General features: G+C 38.9%; 1 protein-coding gene across 5 annotated transcripts in view; it reads right to left on the bottom strand.

The window, feature by feature from the left end:
* The window catches only part of FANCC (FA complementation group C), a 263362-nt gene that overhangs the window by 174934 nt on the left and 66823 nt on the right, over positions 1–21605 (bottom strand). For 3 of the 5 annotated variants that reach the window (XM_049711513.1, XM_049711510.1, XM_049711514.1), the window contains one exon: positions 272–514. In XM_049711513.1, coding sequence (XP_049567470.1) covers positions 272–436 — 165 coding nt within the window. In that variant the 5' untranslated portion in view covers positions 437–514. Of the gene's footprint in view, positions 1–271; positions 515–7162; positions 7298–21605 lie in introns of all 5 variants that reach the window. The other 2 variants (XM_049711512.1, XM_049711511.1) reach the window with 1 other exon arrangement.

The following is a 21605-nucleotide window of genomic DNA, read 5'->3' as shown; positions in this document are numbered from 1 at the left end:
AAGTGTCGAAGTCTTGTTTATTTAAAAACAACTTGATTGGTCGGGAAGTCTCATGTGACAATATAACTAATCAAGAAAGAAAAGACTGAAGTCATAATGAATCAGACACTAGGATACCACATCCTGTCTGCAATATTTACAGGTAATTTGTCTGTCTAATCTTTCGTTAGGTCAATACCACAAGTCCCTGGACTGCATTCAGGCTTAATAAAATCTGGTAAAGAGTTCCTGATGTCACAAAATAACCTTATTATTTTGGTCCACTACTCACCATCTCTTTCAAGGCTTCATACAACTGCCTCAGGAACTCCTGGAACTGAGGCAGGTGAAGACAGGTGTCTTGTTGGGTTTCCAAAGTGGATGCCTGATCCCATACAGAAAGCTTGCGCATCCAAAACTGAAAATCAGAAGGAAGGCCTACTGAATCTTGAGCCATCTCAGAAAAAGGGAAAAGGTGATGTACCTTCACAGTGGTTTATCACACACTGAAGGAAACAGTGAACACACATCAAATCTATAAGAAAGGGGGAAAGAAATGAAACATTTAAAAAAGGATCTTTTATCAATGCCTTCATACCACTGATGAGTGAAAGGAGGATTACAAGGGACCAAAATAGCATGCTTTCTGTGAAGTCATCTTTGAGTTATTTTAAAATGTGTCACCCAGCTGTATCTCCAATTTTTACCATCTGAACTTTTTATCATGAGTAATATCATTACACTAAAAGTCATTATACCTCCACAGGCACATGCTAATTATGTACAAAAAGCACAGCTGATAATACTTTATATCTTCTTTTTAAGACTGAGCTATTTTTAAATGTTCTGAATATGAAGTTCATTTGAGTATTTTAATGTAATGGGAAATCAAAAACATCCAGGGGAGTTTCATAATAGTCTGTGCATAAGAAATGTTTTTGAAGTTCTTACGTTTTATATGCACTTCTGGCTTCTCATTTAGGTGTAAAAAAAATCTCTATGCATTACTGTCTAATGAATTTTCTTCCTAGTTTCTCAATTCTGAGAAAAAAGTAAAATAATTCATTCCACATGCACCAATTTGAACAATCTGCTTAATTTAATTAATGACTGCTGTATATGCTTGGTCTCCATTCAGAAGAAGAAATCATATTTTGGTAAAATAAGATAAACTCCAATTGTTGAGGAGGTATGCCAGTCCTAAGTGACAGAAAATAAAAACTCATAAACCTGACTTACGACATCTGAAGTACATGTTAAAAAGAATAGTGGAGTTACATGCAGAGTGAGTGAGTACCTCAGGCAGAGATAGGTAAATAAACTCCAGGTGCCTCACCACCATCCCAGCTCCTTGCCATCCACACCCATGGGAAGCATATTGGGCAAAGAAGGGAAGGCTGCTTCTCAACAGGTGCAGGCTTTTACAGACTCAGTTTCCTGGGGCAGGGATAATAGCTATCTAATTTCAAAAGATTACTCTGCAAGTAGTAAGTGAGTTTAAATCTTCAACAGCGATTAATTAACAGATAAAGTGCTCCCAATTAAATGCCAATAACATCAACAATGGAGGTTTTCATTACTAAACAGGAAAATAAGAAAAAAAATAGGAAGACTGTACAATTTTGCTGCAGTGCAAAAAAAATCTAGACCAGGAAGATGAATGTTTTAAAATAGTACTAAAAATTTAGTTTTGAAAAGTCCCATAAAATTTTTTAAAAGTTTAATTATAGAGGGAAATATGCATACTGTCAAATGGCACATACATAGCCAAAAGTCTAGATGTCTGGTTCCTCTTTCTCTATCTTCTTTGTCCAAGCCACCACCAATACCTGTGAATTCTACCTCTAAAATAAACATATGTGATTTCATTTGACCTCATTCACTTCTTTCCATTTCCACTACTGCCATCCCATCCCATTCCTGTCCATTTCTTCCCTAGAGTCTTCTATCTGGTCCCACCTATTCATCTCCAGTTCATTTTCTACACTGTCAACAAAAACAACTTTCCCAAATGTAAATCAGACCTAGTACACTCCTGCTCAAAACCCCCTTCAATACGTTCCTTGGGAGGAAATCTCAACCCCCTGCAGAAAAGATACCGGCTCCTTACCAGAGTCTCCAAGGCCTTGTAAAACATAGCTCCAGCACACCATCCTATGTCCTATGTTGCCTCTCCCCAGCTGACCAGAGTCCACTCCAGGCCTTTCATCTGTTTACCAACACACCAAACCCTCCTTCCAGGCCTTTCTGCTGATGCCTCCACAGCTCTGAGCACACCGGTTAACTACCCTGGGCATTTATTTGTTCACTCAGTTATTATTGCCTCTACTGGTACATGCATTCTCTGTCTTCCCTGAATTTAGCCCAGGCCTGGGAAACAATAAATGTTGAATGAGGAAATATTTTTCAAAGTATAGTTCTAAGCTAAATGTTATAACAAAATGCTTTTCCAGGTAGAGCAATTTAATTTTTAAAAGGTAACTCCCCACAAAAAGAAATTTTAAAGGTATTTTTATGTTATCTATGTAAAACTTAATTATTAATATCCCATTTTATAAATATAGTAATAGCTTACATATTCATATAATTACTATGCTCTTGGCAATATATTAACACCTTATGCATACTAGCTAATTTGATCCTCACAACAACCCTATGAAATGGGTATGTACTACTATCCTCATTTTACAGAAGCACAGAGAGGTTATGCAATTGCCCAAAGAAAGATTATGTAAAAGCCAAAGGAAGTAACTGTTAGTAAGTAGCAAAGCTATGGTTGTGGAATTTGAATTCAAAGACTTAAGCTCTAAAGTCCGTGCCCTTAAACAAAGAAATAAACTGAAGAAACAAACTGATGAATTTCTAACATGTTTCATATGGCTCTATATGTAAGTCAGTTTAGATATTTGGGAACATCAAATTGAAGAACTTTTTGATAGAAGAGACAAGAAACTATTTTATTTTAACAAAATTACAAACAACCTTTAGTTTAGCAATGGAAATGCATCTGATTGTTTTAAATGGAAAAAGCTTTAGGGATCATGCAGTACAGTGGTCCTGGACGCTCTATTTCACAGCCTATCTGGGGAGTGGGGTCAGTGGGAGTAGGGAGATGATAGTGGTTGTGAAACAGGTGGTACCCTGGTTGTGATGGTAGCAGTGGAGGTGCTGCTGGCATTTAGTGTCCAAGAGCCAAGGATGCTGAACACACTGCAATGCACTGGGACAGCAGCTCAAAAGGAAAATGGTCTTCCCCCAAAGGCCAACGATGCCCCTACTGAGAAATGCTGACCTAATCTGCACACTCTGGAATGGGCATCTGTTGGTTTTGCCTGTTTACCATTCCTCCTCCATTTTTAGTTATAACACCTTACTTTTCCTTTAGGAAAGTATCTCCCCTATATTCCCCAAGTTTTGGCAGGTCCATTAATCAAGGTACCTATGCCATCAGTCAAGGAGTGAGATGATGATTCAAAATAGGCAAACTAGACTCTCTACTGGGAATCCGAATCTTGAGCAGACTGCCATAAAGGTGGAACTAAGTCATTCAAAGATTCTCTTAGTCTAGATCCCTATGCCATCTCCTTAACAAGGTAGGACTTTTCAGCTTTCTCTTTAATTCTGTCAGCTACCCAGGGGCCGTCTAATAATTTTTTTTTTTTTTTGCTTAAATTAACCACTATTGGTTTCTGTGATTTTCAATAAAAGAACACAAACTGATATAGTCTGATGTTATACAGTATCGGATACAAACTGATACCAGATAGTGGGCTGCAGACAACAGACCTTTGGAGAAAGGAGGGGAATTTAGAAGTGCTACTGGGCCAAGTCAGGTAAAATGACAGTGAAACTTCTGTTCCTATTAGGGAACTGGAAACCAGAAGTCCATGGAAGAAGGTAATACAGATCAATGAGGCATCACCCTCACACAGGGGTCCTGAATCATTACACTCTTCTAGTAGGAATGGCCAAGTGAAACCACTTGACTATCAAAAAAAAAAAAAAAAGTCACACATCTGATGACTTGCAGAGAACCTCATTCCTCAGCTGAGGGGCCAATGGGTCTTAGTCAGTGATATTAGGCTGTCATAAACGTAATCAAATGGTGACTCCAACTCAAGGTGTACTTTTAGATATGAATCCTAACTGGGGCAAATTAATACTACCCTTTGCACCTAGAATACAGTTAGGAAGCTGGTAAATGCATTTCTCCATGGGGATAAACTGAGGACATGAGAAAGCAGTTGACTTTCACCTGAATCAAAGATATCAATTCTGGATATAGCACATTACACTGGTCTACCATATTGAAGATATCAGGCTGATCAAAGTAGGAAGATACGGGTGGCCTTGTTTGTATTCCATATGGTGGGATATAAATCCCATGAACATACAGGGCCTGCCACTTCAGGAAGTTTCTTGTAATCCAATGGTCTGTGGTCTGGTCAGGATATGCCCTTTAAAATGAAGATACACAAGAATCTAGTACCAGTGGTGGCCTCCATTGTGGAGACCTAAGTAGATGGATGATAAGTGCAGGAAAGGAAATGTCCTTTCCTGTACTTTTACTGTACACCTTTTTGCAACTTTCAATGTAATGCCATGTGTACTAGTTACTGACTCAAAATTAATAATAATAAACAAACAAAAAAGAAAGTGAATGATAAGTGCTATACCTTACACCTGCTAAGAAGCAAAATGCTTGGCTGATACCTCTGGGATTCTGAAGGTAACATATACTACATGGGTTTTAGACCATTTATCTGCTTCTACCCACTTGCCTGGCAAGGAGGAAATACGGGTAGGCCCAGAGGAATAATCACTATACAGCTTATCTGTCCATACTGAAGTGCTCTGCCACTCAGCTACGACCCAGCAGATCCTACACTCTTTAAAGCCTGTGTGGAAGATCTGGATTCTGGAAAAACCTTATGGCAGGACTCAGTGACTGGACTGGTCTTCCAAGCCACAAAGCTGGTGTACCCAGCAGCACTCTGTCATCATGTGCAAATTATGCCTGCTTGGTCAAAATGCATGAGTGAGGTTTTTGGATGCTATCTGCATATGTCTTGCTTGCTATGTCACATAATTTTTAAAAATTCCCTTCCCTTTCATTTTCCCCTCTCCTACTACTGCATATATAAAGTATATTATTAGTAGATAAATTTGCTAAAATCTATAATTTACAGATAATAACAAAGATGGGAAAAGGAACTGACATTATCCAGAACCTCTGGACTTGAAGCTAGATGCATTAACCAGGCATTACTTTGAATTACCTCCCTTTTTGGAAGGAAGAGAAAGCTAAATTATGTTAGTGGAAAGTGTTTTAAAAATTCTTTGTATGGAAAGCAATAGGTTTGAATGTCTTGAGTAACCAAGAAGAGACAGTGGGCATATCTGTCCTTTTTGCCCGCCTAACACCCTTTTCCTGTTCTTTTAATATACAGTCAGTGCTCCCTATCCACAGGTTCTGCATCTGTGGATGGAAATTTTTTTTAATTTCAGAAGGTTCCAAAAAATTTGCCATGCACCCGCTACTATTTACAAAGCATTTACCTTGTATTTACACAGCATTTACATTGTATTAGGTATTCTAAGTAATCTAGAAATGATGTAAACTATATGGGAGAATGTGGGTAGGTTATATGCAAATACTATGCCACTTTATATAAGGGAATTGAGTATCTGTGGATTTTGGTATCTGCAGGGTCCTGGAATAACCCCCCTGCAGATATCAAGGGACAACTGTATACACACCCCACTTATGCTCTGAAGAACTGCCCTTCCTTTCCGTATAGTTTTAATGAGACTGGTTTGCCTCCTCAGAAGTGGAAGAGTTACACAAGTCTAACAGATAAAACTAACAGCTAAGGAATACACTATACAAAATAAAATGAGTTTATGTCCTTTTTATCTGACATAAACTGTAGACCTTCCCCCATTAAGGAGTACTTTATGATGATCTCACTTAAAACACAAATTGTGTGGCACAAGTGAAATTCTGTTTATGATGTTTTCTTTCTTTCTTTCTTTTTTTTTTTTTTGGTACTGTTCAGTAAGTATTTTTTAGTATTCAAAAAAAGAAGTAAACAGCCAAATGAATCCTATGTACCCTTTAAACAGTTCAAACAATTATCAAGATTTTCCATTTTTAAAGCAAATCACAGATACCATATCACTTTACTCAAAGTATCTTGATTTGTGTCTCTCTCTTTTTTTTTTTTTTTGTGGTATGCGGGTCTCTCACTGTTGTGCCCTCACTGTTGTGGAGCACAGGCTCCGGACGTGCAGGCACAGCGGCCATGGCTCACAGGCCCAGCCGCTCCGCGGCATGTGGGATCTTCCCGGACCGGGGCACGAACCCGTGTCCCTTGCATCGGCAGGCGGACTCTCAACCACCGTGCCACCAGGGAAGCCCTGTGTCTCTTTTTCATAAAGACCTAGAAGAAACTTAACTACAATATCTCTTTCATATCCAATAAAGCCAACAATGCTATCATCTAATAGCCCTTCTATGTCCAAATTTCTTAAAAACTTCCCTTTATATTTGGATCGTTTATATTCGGATCCAAACAAGATCCACACATTGAATGTAGTCAATATTGATATTTCTCCTTTAATCTGTAACAAAATGATGTAAAAACAAGGCTTCTCTAATCTGTAACAAGTACCCCTCTTTTATTTTTTTTTAACCTCTTCATATCATTTATCCCCGGGAAAACCCAACACATTTGACCTATAGACTCTTTCACACTTGTGCCTTTAGCATTTCTTGTGGTGGTCTTTAACATGTTTTGCTCTCTCTTCTATATTGCTTGCAAACGGATAGCTAGACCTAGAGGTTTCATTAGATTCAGGGTTAGTTCTTTTGCTAGAATACTTCATTTGTGGTGTTGTGTTCTTTGAATCAAATCAGAAGTCACATATAATACCTGGTTGTCTCATGTATCATAATGTTGAAACTGATCAGTGGTTTCAGGTACTGTCAAACAAATCCATACATTATAAAGTTCACCACCACCTTTTCTCTAATGGTTTTAGGATCTTCTGATGATCATTTTAGGTCCATTAGAGGCTGAAAAATAGTGATTTTTCTAATTTTATCCATTCTCCTGCTTTTATGATGTTTCCTGATGTATAGAAGTTTTACATTTTTAGGTAGTCAGGTTAACAATCTTACCTTTGGAACTCCAATGTATGTCTCTCCAATCCTGTGAAATTGCCAAAAGTTCTGCTAACTTCTCTCACTTTTAGTAGTACAGGCCCTCTTCTAGGTTCTTGGTCTCTCCCAGCTTCTCAAGAAATGACAAATGCCCTGAGGTTGAAAAGCTGCTGTAAAATGTCTGCTCAGAACTTTGCACCTCCCTTCATCCCAAGATCTTAACCCCTTGAGTCATGAGTACCTTCATAGTTCTCCAGTATCTTCCAAATACGTTTTATCTGGCTTTTCTAGCCACTCTAAAATAGCTGGAGGTAAAGTCTATAAGAAGTTCTCTTGATTAACCAGGATAGGTGAGGTAGAAAAAAGTATGATACAGACTATATTTAATGCAAATATACTTTCTTTAAAATTGCACCCAGGGCTTCCCTGGTGGCGCAGTGGTTGAGACTCCGCCTGCCGATGCAGGGGACGCGGGTTCGTGCCCCAGTCGGGGAGGATCCCACATGCCGCGGAGCAGCTGGGCCCATAAGCCATGGCCGCTGGGTCTGCTTATCCGGAGCCTGTGCTCCGCAATGGGAGAGGCCACAACAGTGAGAGGCCCGCGTACCGCAAAAAAAAAAAAAAAGAAAAAAAAAAAATTGCACCCAATTTCAGTTCTATTTCAGACTATATAGTTGAGACCAACCTTCCTGCTGAAAGTTATTCTATAAAGCTACATGAAATATAAAAACGTAATTCAAAAATCACGAAAGAAACAGCAAGATAGTGTGGAATTTTCAGAGAAAGATCTTGGCACATAAGGTGGCACAGGCCTAGGGAGGCTTTTCTGATCCTGAAGAGGTAGTTTAAAGACAAAGCAGCAATTTTGACAGCCTTGCTAGAGAGTAAAAGTAGGAAGCCAGGCCTGTCAAAGTGAGGTCCTCGTAAACCACCCCACATTGAGGACTGCACCCACAGAGGTCCACCCTGAGAGTATGGGTGACCCAGAAGTAAACCAGCCTGCATACAGACTACAGCCTAACTATGAAACTGAAACTGAATTAAGGTGGCCCCAGGTTGCTAGTGCTGCTAGGTACCTGCACGATGCAAACAAAATTCCTCTCTGGAGAAAAATAACATCATCATACCTTTCTAGTTATTTCTGAAAATAATTTTTCAAATCCAACAAAATTAAATAATTAAAGACAGGCACACAGGAAGAAAAGAACACATGAACAAGAACCCAAAAACAACGGACAAGAACAACAACAACAAAAAACCCCAAAACAGAGAGGTACTCAAGATAGTTCAAAAACTAGACAAATCCCTGGTGGCACAGTAGTTGAGAGTCTGCCTGCCGATGCAGGGGACACGGGTTCGTGCCCCGGTCCGGTAAGATCCCACATGCCGCGGAGCGGCTGGGCCCATGAGCCATGGCCGCTGAGCCTGCGCGTCCAGAGCCTGTGCTCCGCAAAGGGAGAGGCCACAACAGTGAGAGGCCCGCGTACCGCAAAAAAAAAAAACTAGACAAAAACTATAAAGTAACTAAGAGGGTCCCTTGTGAAGATGAAAGCCAAAATTTCATCAAGGACCTGAAAACTATAAAAAAATGACCCTGTAGATGAAAAACAAACAAACAAAAAAAGCAGGAATTCTAGAACTAAAAAAAAACTGAAATTAAGAATTCAACAGATGGGTTTAACAGCTAATTAAACACAGTTGAAAAGGGATTTGATAAACTTGGAAGATATATTAGAAGAAACTATCCAGAATTCAACATGGAAAGTAAAAACAATGGAAAAATACAGAAGAATGGATAAGATACACAGAAATACAGTGAGAAAAAGCTAGAAAACCTATCTTCAATGCAATGAAAGGAAGAAAGGACCAACCTAGAATACTACACCAAGCTAAAATACTCTTCAGGAATAAAGGTAAAATAAAGTCCTTTTGACACACTGAAAGAATCTGTCACCAGTAAACCTGCTCTAAAGGACGCTCTTCAGGCAGATGGAAAATGATTCCAGATGGAAGTCTAGAGATGTCAGAAGAAATGAAAAAACAAGAAAAAATGATAAATACACGTGAAATTTTAAATTAACACTTATGATATAAAATAAGAATAGTATTATTGGGGTTTTATTCATATATATACTGAAATTAAAATATAAAAAACAATAGTACATATGCCAGGAGAATGACAGACTTAAAGAGTTCTAAAGTCCTTGCATTTTCCAGGAAAAGGAGGATAAAAATGTTAACATTCGACTTTAATAATTCAAAAAAGCATACCATAATTTCTAGGCTATCCACTAATGGAAGAATAAAAGACAGTATAGAATCTCCAAATTATCAGAGGAGAAAAATTCATAGTAAAAAACACTTAACCCCCAAAAGGGCAAGACTGGAGAGAAAAGGAATATAGAATAGACAAAATAAATAAAAAGCACACAATAAGATGGTAGATTTAAACTCAAATATATCAGTAATTATATAATATGCAAATAGATTAAATTCCACAAGTAAAAACCAAAGATTATCAGTTTTGAATTTTTTAAAAAGCTAAATGTTGTTACAAAAGACACATCTAAAACACAAGGATATAGGGATAACAGAGAGGCTAAAAGAAGAATAAGGAAAAAAATGCCATGTTAACCTAACCAAAAGAATCAAATAGAGAGGGTGGGAGGGAGGCGCAAGCAGGAGGGGATATGGGGATATATGTATACATAGAACTGATTCACTTTGTTATACAGCAGAAACTAACACAACATTGAAAAGCAATTATATTCCAATAAAGATGTTAAAAAAAGAAAATCAAATAGTTTCAATTTAAATACACTTTAGGGCAAAAAGCATTATTAGAGGTAAAGAGAATCACTTCATAAGGATAAAATGTTTAATTTACCAGGAATACGTGACAATTTAAGTTTACATGTACACAATAACATGGGAATGTAGAACAACATATAAAGCTTAAAATATAACACAGAAATTAACATAACTACAATGAAAAATAATAAATTCCAATCATAGCAGGAAATTTTCACACACTTCTCTCGGTAAATCATAGGATAATCAGACAAAAATCCATGAATTACAAGTTTTCCCTCAAAGCACACTCTAAGCTTATGTGTTTATGTACACTAGTAGAATGCTCGTAGCAGTATTATTCATAATAGACCTAAATTGAAAACAACCTATATGCCAATCAAGAGTAGAATAAATAAAATATTCCATACAAGGGAATACTATGGAGCAATAAAAATGTAGAAACTACTACTACAGTCAGAGAGATGAACTGACAATCACTGGCTGAGAGAAAGAAACCAACCCATAAGAATATATAAGGTATGATTCACTTATATAATGTTCAAAAACAGGTAAAACTAAACTGTAGTGATTACCCCAAAAAAGCCAGGAAACCTGCTACATTTAGAGGAAAGGAAGCAGGATTATTGGGAGGGTATGTGAGAAAGGCTTTCAGGATGCTGGCAATATTCTATTTATTGACCTGGATGGCAGTTACATATATATTAACGTTTTAATAATTTATTAAAGTGTAAATCACGTTTATGTACTTTTCTACATGTATTATTTCCACAACTATAGAAAAATTGTTTTAGCTTCTAGCTACATATTTGCCATACAGATATCACCCCAAAGGTAAGGAAAAAAAAAGAAAACATAGTATAGTTTGTAAATGCGAATCAAGACGTAAAGTACTTGATGAACATAATAAAAGGTTTTAAATTGCTAAAATAGTCTGCATTTTCTATTTTTTAGTTGAGTTCTCTGTTTGAAAAAATTAAAACCACCAGAATTGGCCAGGGATACAGTTCCAGTGCTTGCTCCCTCTTCTTCATTCCTGTCCTCAAAATGTCCCCATTTTCCCAATCCTGGCTCTGCGGAAGAGAAAATCCACAGCCTTCTCCCTCCATCTGCCTTCCCGTAGCTATATGGCTACAGCTTTGCCCTATGAGGGCCATTGCCACAGGAAGGGAGAGACATCCAATCTACCACGCAGGGGAGGATAACTGGTGAGAGCATGAGATGGTCTGTGCTCATGTATGAGGCAGTGTCCATGTATCTCAAAAAAAAAAGAGAAATGTATGCCTTGTAAAATGGGGGTGATTCTTCAGATTCATAGTGATTTCAACTTTTTTCACAAATGCACTGATCTTTTTATACCAGTTAATCTGCACACTTACTACACAACTGAGAACTAACTATACTTTTGATTGATACCACATCTTTTGATTGGTACCAAAATCCTTGATACTGCCCTGAATGTAAATCCTTGGCTTTCTTATGATCCTGCTGAGTGTATATGCCCTCACATGGACGTCTATGCCTATATTCATTTCATACAAACAACTAAAGAAATATTGTTTAGCATCTTTTATTTAAGAGCACAAAAGAAAGGTGGACGTTCAATGACATATTTCCTCAAAACTCAAGACTTTAACAGTATTTTGTGCACGTGCGCGCACACACACACACACACACACACACACACATATATACTAATGTATACTAATGTAGCAAAAGCAAAGGGCATGGAAAGTCAGAAGGAAATCCCCCTTTTCATTTCTTGAATATTTCTCTTTTAGCACATTTACACAGGTTCCTAAGGAATCAAACCATGATTTCACCTTCTCTACATAGAGACTAAAAATAACAGAATTGCTAGTCTCCTCAGTATATATATCCAAAAGAAAATAAAATGACCTTCAGAAATTCTTATGAAGAGTGAACTAAAGGGAAAGTCCTATGAGCAGAGAGACCTAGACACCTGAATGGAAATGACTGTCCTGTGAAAGATTCCCATGTGCTTGTTCATGTCCCTGTTTCCTGCTGATCAGAGGAAAGCAGGAGGTGGGAGGGGGAGGAGTAAAGTGGCAAGGAAAACCAGCTCTGGGGTCCAGCAAACACCTGAGATACCCAAAAGAGACAGGGTCAAAATGGTGTCAGGTTGGGATCACTGCATTTGCCCTTTACCTCTCATCTATAAATTGGTCAAAAGTTACTTTGTTGCTTGCCAAGTACTATTCTATGAACTCAAATCACATGGCACAAAGATACACTATTGCATACCCTCAATAACCTCCATGTCTATGAGGGTTCATACTCAGACTCAAAGTACAGCAGGTGAGAGAGAAGTAATACTTCAGGGCTAAAAGATTCCCCCATTTTGGTTGACTTCTATTCTTTAGGAAAAGGATATATTCAAAAGCTTCAGAGACATGTCGACACAAGGTATATGGATTTCACCAGGCACAATTCATTAGAGTAGAAGAAGGAAATAAAAGCATCAAAACACTTAACGTACTGTCTGAAGAAAGATGACAAAAAGTGAAGAAACAATTGCGAGACAGGCTGAAACAAAGCGTCCTAATTCATTAAAAACAAAAACATTTCCCTTAATTTAGAAATCAAGAGGTTTAAGAACCTGGCATGGGACAGCCCTAGGCCAGTGGTTCTCAAATTATCTTTCAGAAAGCAAAGTGGGTTCCTAAAGTTCTATGTTAACACCTGAGCATTTCAGCAGCCCCAACTTCAAAGAGCCACAAGCAGGGCTGCACAGTATGTCCAGTCTACCACAGTGCTAGGACCAGTGACCAGTAATGACATGAGCAATTTCAGCCTCTTGCTTAACATTATATGACATTATTTCCCCTCCTAAGTTACTAGGTTTCAGGATGGAAAAATAAACATTCTATAATTTAACCTGTGATATTCTGGTCCTCCATTTGCATTACTGTTGGTTGAATGACACTTTCACATCTCAAATGGTGGTTCCATCTAGAAACATCTTAGAACTCAACCTTTTAAAGATTTTCTGAAAAGTCTAAAAAGAATCCCTACTCAGCTGATATGATGAAGAATCTGGTACCTTTAAAGTTCTGTCAAAGGATACAACTGCCATGGATGAAAGAAAAAATATTTAAAAAATCATTTAGCCTTAATCATCGTTTTCTTTCATGGCAAATATGAGGTAATCTATAAAACCACGTGTACAAATAAGAGTAGCCAGTGCCACATTTTGAATAGTGTGAGAAATTCTAAAGCAGTTATTGTAAATTAATCATGAGCACTGAAGTAATTACCAAGGTCCTACCATCTATACCTTCTAAACCAGTGCAGTGTGTAACACCTAGGATGACAAACATGAAAATAACAACAGTGATATAGAGCTTTAAAGCTCTTTTAAAAATCATTTAGCAAAATGAAATCTTGTGTTAAAGTTCTACATACAAAATGGACAGACCCATGCAAATCATATATCTGATAAGGGATTAATATCCAGAATATACAAAGAACTATAACTCAATGACAAAAAAACAAATGACCCAGTTTTTTAAAAATGGGAAAAGGGCTTGAACAGACATCTCTCCAAAGATATACAAATGGCCAATAAACACATAAAAAGAAGTTCAACATCACTAATCATTAGGGAAATGCAAAGCAAACCACAATGAGATACACTTTATACCCATTATGCTGGCTATCATCAAAAAACACAAAAAATAGCAAGTGTTGGTGAGGATGTGGAGAAACTGGAACCTCAACTGCTGGTGGGAATGCAAAAGAGTGTAGCTACTGTGGAAAATGGTATGGTGGTTCCTTTAAAATAATTAAACATTGAATTATCATATGATACACTTCTATGTACATACCCCAAATAATTGAAAGTTGGGCTTCCCTAGTGGCACAGTGATTAAGAATCCACCTGCCAATGCAAGGGACATGGGTTTGAGCCCTGGTCTGGGAAGATCCCACAGGCCGTGGAGCAACTAAGCCCATGTGCCACAACTACTGAGACTGAGCTCTAGGGCCCACAAGCCACAACTACTGAAGCCCGTGTGCCCTAGAGCCCGTGCTCTGCAACAAGAAAGGCCACCACAGTGAGAAGCCTGCATGCCATAACGAAGAGTAGCGCCCGCTCACCGCAACTAGAGAAAGCCCGTACACAGCAACGAAGACCCAACGCAGCCAAAAATAAATAAATTAATTTTAAAAAAAAAGAAAGTAGGGACTCAAACAGATAATTTGTTTCCCCATATTCATAGCAGCATTCACAGTAGCCAAAAGGTAGAAACAACCCAAATGTTCATCAACGGATGGATAAACACAATGAATATATGCAGACAGTGGAATATTACTCAGTCATAAAAAGGAAGGAAATTCTGATACATGGATGAACCTTGAAAACGTTATGCTAAGAGGAATAAGCCAGACACAAAAGGACAAATACTGTATGACTCCACAGATAGGAGATACCTAGAATGGTCAAACTCAGAGGCAGAAAATACAATGGTGGTTGTCAGGGGCTGGGAGAAATGGAGGAGGTGGGGATATATTGTTTAATGGGTAAAAAGTTTCCGTTGGGAAAATGAAAAAGTTCTGGAGATGAACGGTGGTGATGGTTGCACAAGAATGTGAATGTAATAATGCCACTTAACTGTACACTTTTAAATAATGGTTAAAATAGTAAATTTTATGGTATGTATATTTTACCACAATTAAAAAAGAAAGGATGGACCTGGGTGGAGTGGCTCCAGTCAAAGCAGAGGCAGGACCTGGAGCACACCCTGGGTCTGAGCCATGCCCTCCCTGCCAAAGCCCCCTCCTCATAATAGTTCTATAAACACTGCTGGTTGCCCATCCAACAGCCTAACTCCTCTACTGCTTCTTTGTTAACAGAATCAGTTTTGTCCAGGAATCTCACAGCCACTGAGTCTTGGGGGAGGCTGGGATCTTCCCAAATGCCAGGGGTGAATCTTGATTAATGAAGACCAGTGGATCGCAAACATTTTATTCTCAGGCCCCCTTTATACTCATACACGTTATTGAGGACATTACTGACAGCTTTTGTTTAAGTGAGTTATATTTATCAATATTTACCACGTTAGAAATTAAAACTGAGAAAATTTAAAACCCAAGAATATATTCTATTAGTTGCCAGAGCAATGACGTCATCATATATCACGTAACCTCTTAACAACTCCACTGTAGACTAGTGAGAAAATTAGACTAGTAAAAAACACAAACGATGTTTTAGCATTATTATGAAAATAGTTTTGCTCTTGTGAATCTCCTGAAAGAGTCTCAGAGATACCCAATGCCACATTTTGAGAATGGCTGGTGCAGACCAGTCATGGTATTTCCATTTGTCTTCCGACTAACTGTAGGAATGTAGGAATGGGCAATGTTATGCAACTCTGGACAATAAGAACTTCAGCTGGAGGATTATTGAGAGAGTCTTTCTCAATCTTAAATAAATTCACTTTTTTCCATATTAGACACTGTAGTCTTCATGTGACACAAAATAACAGCAGCAGTTACCTTGGGAATCAAGCAATAAGTAAGCCTGAGGGGACTGGCCAACATGCTGCAGATAGCAAAGCAGAAAGATGGACCGGGGTCTTCTCACTAGCACAGCTGAGGGAATGAAGGAGCCAATCCTGAAATTTTTCCTTTTGGCTTAAGTCACCTTTCATTGGGTTTTCTTACAGTCAAATTGTGTCCTAGCTGGCATTATCTCCTCAGAACCTAGTTTGCTGAACACATTCTGAAAACCACCATTGTGTACGTAGCTGGCACACAGTAGAAGCTCAATAAATATTTGTTGAACAAATGTGTGAATAAATAAATAAGTAAACAAACAAATCCACTAAGGCTGTTGTAAAGGAGAGACTAAGATAAAATTTTGACTGATTTTGTGTTGAAAGAACGCTGTGTAGCTCCCAGATTGTCAACATTTAAAACAACGCTCATTATAAACCTCATAGTATCAAAAATGGCTGCATACTGTATCTGTCAGGGGGGCCAAGAGAGTTAGAAATTGCTTCCTTTTAGTCTGCACAATCTCCAAGCCAGAGGTATGAGAGGTAAGTCTACACATGCCAAATACAGACCATAACCTACTCAAAGTGGCAACCTGATAAAAAGCACTGGTTTTTATTTTTCCTCATTTCCCCTGAGCACAAGTCAACTGAAGTCACTTCTCCCATGAAATAAGCACCAAACAGAGATTTATGGACAGAATGCTAGAAAACACACTGTTTATGGAAGAAGGAAGAGACAAATCAAACACCTAGCCTCCAATCAATGTCACTAACTAGGGGCACAATGGCCTTGTCTGAAACTACTTAAAACCTTCATAAATATAATCAAATATAAAGTTAAGAAATTTATGCTCAACTATGCTTAAACTTGACAATATTCCTCCTCTTCCTTACTGAAAACCTGATACCAGTATTTTTAATTTACTTTAATGTTTCTTTGCTTCATTACTTTAAGTAGAAGTGATCGATTTGCCTTTTTGTTTGTAGCATTCTAAAAAAATTCACAATAAAATATTCTTGTTCCCATAAAGCACTTATGAGAGAAACAAGTGATATTTTTTTCCCCTAAAAACAATGAGGTTTTAAGAAAAGGTCCACTAGGAGGAGCTGGCTTTTTCTCTGTTGAGTCAGAAGTGTCTGGCCTCTGAGCTACTCTAACCAAAAACACAGACCTGAAATTTGCAGATAATTTCAAACAAACCCCAATCATAAACAAAATCTGGGCCTAAGGAATCAGAGGAGGCAACTGCAATCCAGGTGCAGAGTGTACACATTCTTCACTCAACTTCGCCAAGAATTAGGGAAGTTTAATTTAGCAGATAACTTTCTGGGGATTTACTGAGCTCCATTCTCCCACCCATGTCCCTAGCCACATGGGAAGTAGAGCTGCTCCCTGGATCTGGCTTCCAAGTAGAAGCATCCCTTCGTGAGTGGTTTACCTTTGAAGCTGCTCAGATAGAAACCCCTGACCTTGTTCTGCATCAGAGAACCAAAGACCTAGTATTGGGACTTGAAAAATACCAGTCTTCCCACATACATTCTGTTAGAAATAGTGGTTACTTACTTTCCCTGCATTCCTGTCCTCAATTCACTTAACTGACAGTAAGACTGTGAGCTTTTGGTGAGACCAGATAACAAAAATGGGCTGAGGAGCACATTAGATATAAAAATATTAGAAATCTTTTTGCCTACTTGGCTGCAAGTTATCTCTGCCTCTTTCCACCCTTAGTTCTACTCATAATTTATTACTAAATAAACAAAAACAAACAAAAAATCCCACACATTTATTGGAAAACTACCATACGACAGGAACTCTAAAAACACTGCAAATAAAAAGATGGCAGGGGCTTCCCTGGTTGCGCAGTGGTTGAGAGTCTGCCTGCCAATTTAGGGGACACGGGTTCGTGTCCCGGTCCGGGAAGATCCCACATGCCGCGGAGTGGCTGGGTCCGTAAGCCATGGCCGCTGAGCCTGCGCGTCCAGAGCCTGTGCTCCGCAACGGGAGAGGCCACAGCAGTGAGAGGCCCGCATACCGCAAAAAAAAAAAAAAAAAAAGATGTCAGTGTTACCTGCTCTCAAGCAACCCATGGCTAATGAGGAAATCAGTAACTGCAAACAGATAAAACATAATCCCTTCTGGGAAGGACTGGGAGAGATGGAAACACAGGGTGCTGCAGGGAGCATTAAGAAGGGTCACCTCGCCCAGCAAGAAACAGCAATCTCTCACTCTCCCATTCAAACACATTGTTTACATTTTCACCTCTGTTCGGTTTTCAGCATCTAAAAGAAGTGCCACTTGGTGCCAAGACAAGCACAACTGCAGGCACTGACATCTTAAGACACTATTCAGTTAGAACTGTGAGCAGTTAGGTGTTTGGAAACAACTGAATTCTTAAAATTACCATGAAAATGAAAAATAAGGGACTTCCCAGGTGGCGCAGTGGTTAAGACTCTTCCGCCTGCCAACGCAGGGGTTCGGGCCCTGGTCTGGAAAGATCCCACATGCCGCAGAGCAACTAAGCCCATATGCCACAACTACTGAGCCTGTGCTCTAGAGCTTGCGAGCCACAACTACTGAGCCTGCGTGCCACAACTACTGAAGCCCCTGCGCCTAGGGCCCGTGCTCCGCAACGAGAGAAGCCACCGCAATGAAAAGCCCATGCAGTGCAACGAAGAGTAGCCCCTGCTCGCCGCAACTAGAGAAAGCCCGCGCGCAGTGACGAAGACCCAACGCAGCCAAAAATAAATACATAAATTTATATATGTGTAAAAAAATAAAAGGTGAAATCCTTGTAGAGAACTATGGCATCCTGCTTAATCCCACGCATCTTTTTGGGGCTGCAAGCCTCTGAAGGAGGAGTTTAAATAAATGTATGCTAATGGTCACTGAAGTCACACAGAAAAGCATTTTTGTGGTTAGCTTTTAGTACTATGTAAAACCAAATATCTGACTTTGTTTCCTTTAAACCCTCAGCCCACGTGACCTCCAGTTAAGATGGCAAGTAAATTCACTCTTTGATGGATCCCCTCTACTCCAAACACAGCAACGAGAGAGGAAACAAGAAGAGAAAACCAAGAGGATGCAGGCAAGCTCAAAAACAATATAAACATTTCTGTGAAACTGATATAGGGCAGAAACACAGTGAGGTAAATCCTCAAAGTTAAAGCCTTTAGCCCGCTAAGCTCAGGATCCAAAAACAGGCACTGAAACTGGAAGCATGAGACCTACACAATTTGGTGGCTAACCATAACCCACAAAGGACAGACTCAGATCTAGCATCATACTTGAAGGCAGGGTCAGAGGTGAAACTGGAGGAGGGTTCCTCCATTCCTGAAAGAAAGATGGTTATCTCATATGGAGCTGTGGCCTAGGGAGGAGGGAGAACATAGACCAGCCAGAGACCAGGAACTCAATGAAGCAGCCTGTGATTGCCCAAGTAACTGAAACACCACTGCAGTTCTAGACTGGGGCTCTGTGGAAGCCAGTCAGAGACAACTATAAATTGCTAAACAAGAAAAGACTGAGCAGAGAGGGAGAAAGACAGGTGGAAAATGAATGAATGAAAGCAATTAAAAAATATATCTCATTCAAAATAGGCCATTCAACCAAAATTCTAAAGTACATGAAGAAATCTAATGCCAATAAAGGCAACTAAAAGGCAGCCATCAAACCACTAATTCATCTCAGATGAAATGAAAATTATAAAATAGTCCAACAAAATAAGTATATTTAACTGAATTAAAGACTTAAATTTAAGACCTGAAACCATAAAACTCCTAGAAGAAAACAAGCAATAAGCTCTTTGACATCGGTCTTTAGGAATTTTTTTTGATCTGTCTCCTCAGGCAAGGGCAACAAAAGCAAAAATAAACAAAGGAGACCACATCAAACTAAAAACCTTTTGTACAGCAAAGGAAACTACCAATGAAACAAAAAGGCAACCTACTGAATGGAAGAAAACATTTGCAAATGATATATCCAGTAAGGGATTAATATCCAAAACATATAAGAAACTCATACAACTCAATATGTAAAAAAAAAAAAAAAATCCAATTAAAAAATGAGCAAAAATGAACAGAGGACCTGAATAGACATTTTTCCAGAGAAGACATATAGACAGGCATCAGGCACATGAAAAGATAGTCAGCATCACTAATCATCAGGGAAATGCAAATCAAAACCTGTCAAATGGCTATTGTCAAAAAAATAACAAAGAATAAACGTTAGCAAAGATGTGCAGAAAAAGGAACCCTAGTACGCTGTTGGTGGGAATGTAAATTGGTACAGCCACTACGGAAAACAGTATGGAGGTTCCTCAAAAAATTAAAAATAAAACTATCATATGGTCCAGATATTCCACTTCTGGGTATTTATCCCAAGAAAAGAAAAACACTAATTCAACAAGATATATGCAAACCAGTGTTCACTGCAGTTTTATTTCCAATAGTCAAGATATGGAAGCAACCCAGAAGTCCACTAATAGATAAATGGATAAAGATGTCACACACACACACATGAACACACACACACAATGGAATATTGCTTAGCCATACAAAAGTATGAAATCTTGCCATTTGTGACAACGTGGGTGGATCTAGAAGGTGTTATGCTAAATGAAATAAGTCAGACAGAAAAAGACAAATAACATATGATTTCACTTACATGTGGAATCTTAAAAACAAATGAACAAACGTAACAAAACAGAAAAAGACTCATAGATACATAGAAAAAACCAGTGGTTGCCAGAAGAGAAGTGAAATGGGCAATACAGGTGAAAGGGACTAAGAGGTACTACCAACTTCCATTTATAAAATAAATAAGTCATGGGGATGTAATATACAGCACAGTGAATACAGTCAGTAATATTGTTATAACTCTGTATGGTGACAGATGGTAACTGGACTTACTGTGGTGATCATTTTGTAATATACAAAAATATCAAATCACTATGTTGTACACCTGAAACTAATATAACATTGTAAGTAAATTATACTTCAATTTAAAAATCAAAATAGGGCTTCCCTGGTAGAGCAGTGGTTGAGAGTCCGCCTGCCGACGCAGGGGACACAGGTTCGTGCCCCGGTCCGGGAAGATCCCACATGCCGCGGAGCGGCTAGGCCCGTGAGCCATGGCCGCTGGGCCTCAGAGTCCAGAGCCTGTGCTCCGCAATGGGAGAGGCCACAACAGTGAGAGGCCCGTGTACCGCAAAAAACAAAACAAAACAAAACAAAAACAAAAAACAAACCTACACAAACTAAAATATTAATTGTAAAAAGAAAATCTCAAAAGCTACCAGAAAGCACCCTGCACATCACTGGATCTGCTGGGTCACAAGGCTCAAGAGGAAAGCTGCTGGAGCTCCGGGTGAGCTCACTGAGACCGGACAGCCTGCCGAGACAATGGGGAATTAAGCAGCTCAGATCAGCACACCCAGGCTGATTCAGAAGTCCCACAAGAATTTTGCCTCTTCCCTTAACAGTTGGTGGATACAAAGTGAAGTGACCGTCTTTCATTTTAGAGACAACCCCAAGAAACTCCCTGAAAAAGCAGAACCTTAAATGTTTCCAGCAACTTCTAGCAACAAGAGATTTGTCCTCCCTGGAATGATAGTCTGGATTTAAATTTCTCTTCCTTGCCCACCATGCTTCTGCCAGCAGCATCAAACATGGACTTTCTTGGATGCCTTGTTCACCATCATGGTGTGACAACCAACTTCAGACCAAGCCTCATTATACAGCAAAAGAAGTGAGGCAAGGAGCTGATGCCAGCAGGGTTCACTGTCAGCTCTAGTTATTACTAGCTGCTATCTGAACTTGATGCTTTTTCATCATTTTTGCTTTAATAACCACAGTAAAATGAGTCTTGCTACCGTCAATGTCCTCTTTCTCTCCTATCCAGCTTCAGCTATCTCAGTGAATACCGCTGTTTCTAGAACTCTTCCCCTACCTGTTTTACAAGAAGCAGAGAAAACTCAAGGGGAGAACCTATAGTAGTTCTAATGGGCCTGGAAAGGATAATATGTCAAGTTATTCAGTCAAATTTTAAACCATACAAGGCACAATACTAAGATTAGGGAATTGTGCTTTGTTTTCCAAACTCATTTAAAGATGATTACGATAGTCTCCCCCTC

This window comes from Orcinus orca, chromosome 6, assembly GCF_937001465.1.
Source record: "Orcinus orca chromosome 6, mOrcOrc1.1, whole genome shotgun sequence".
In the NCBI taxonomy this organism is placed as follows: domain Eukaryota; kingdom Metazoa; phylum Chordata; class Mammalia; order Artiodactyla; family Delphinidae; genus Orcinus; species Orcinus orca.
The sequence above is the reverse complement of the archived record's forward strand: the minus strand, read 5'-3'. Positions and strand labels throughout refer to the sequence as shown.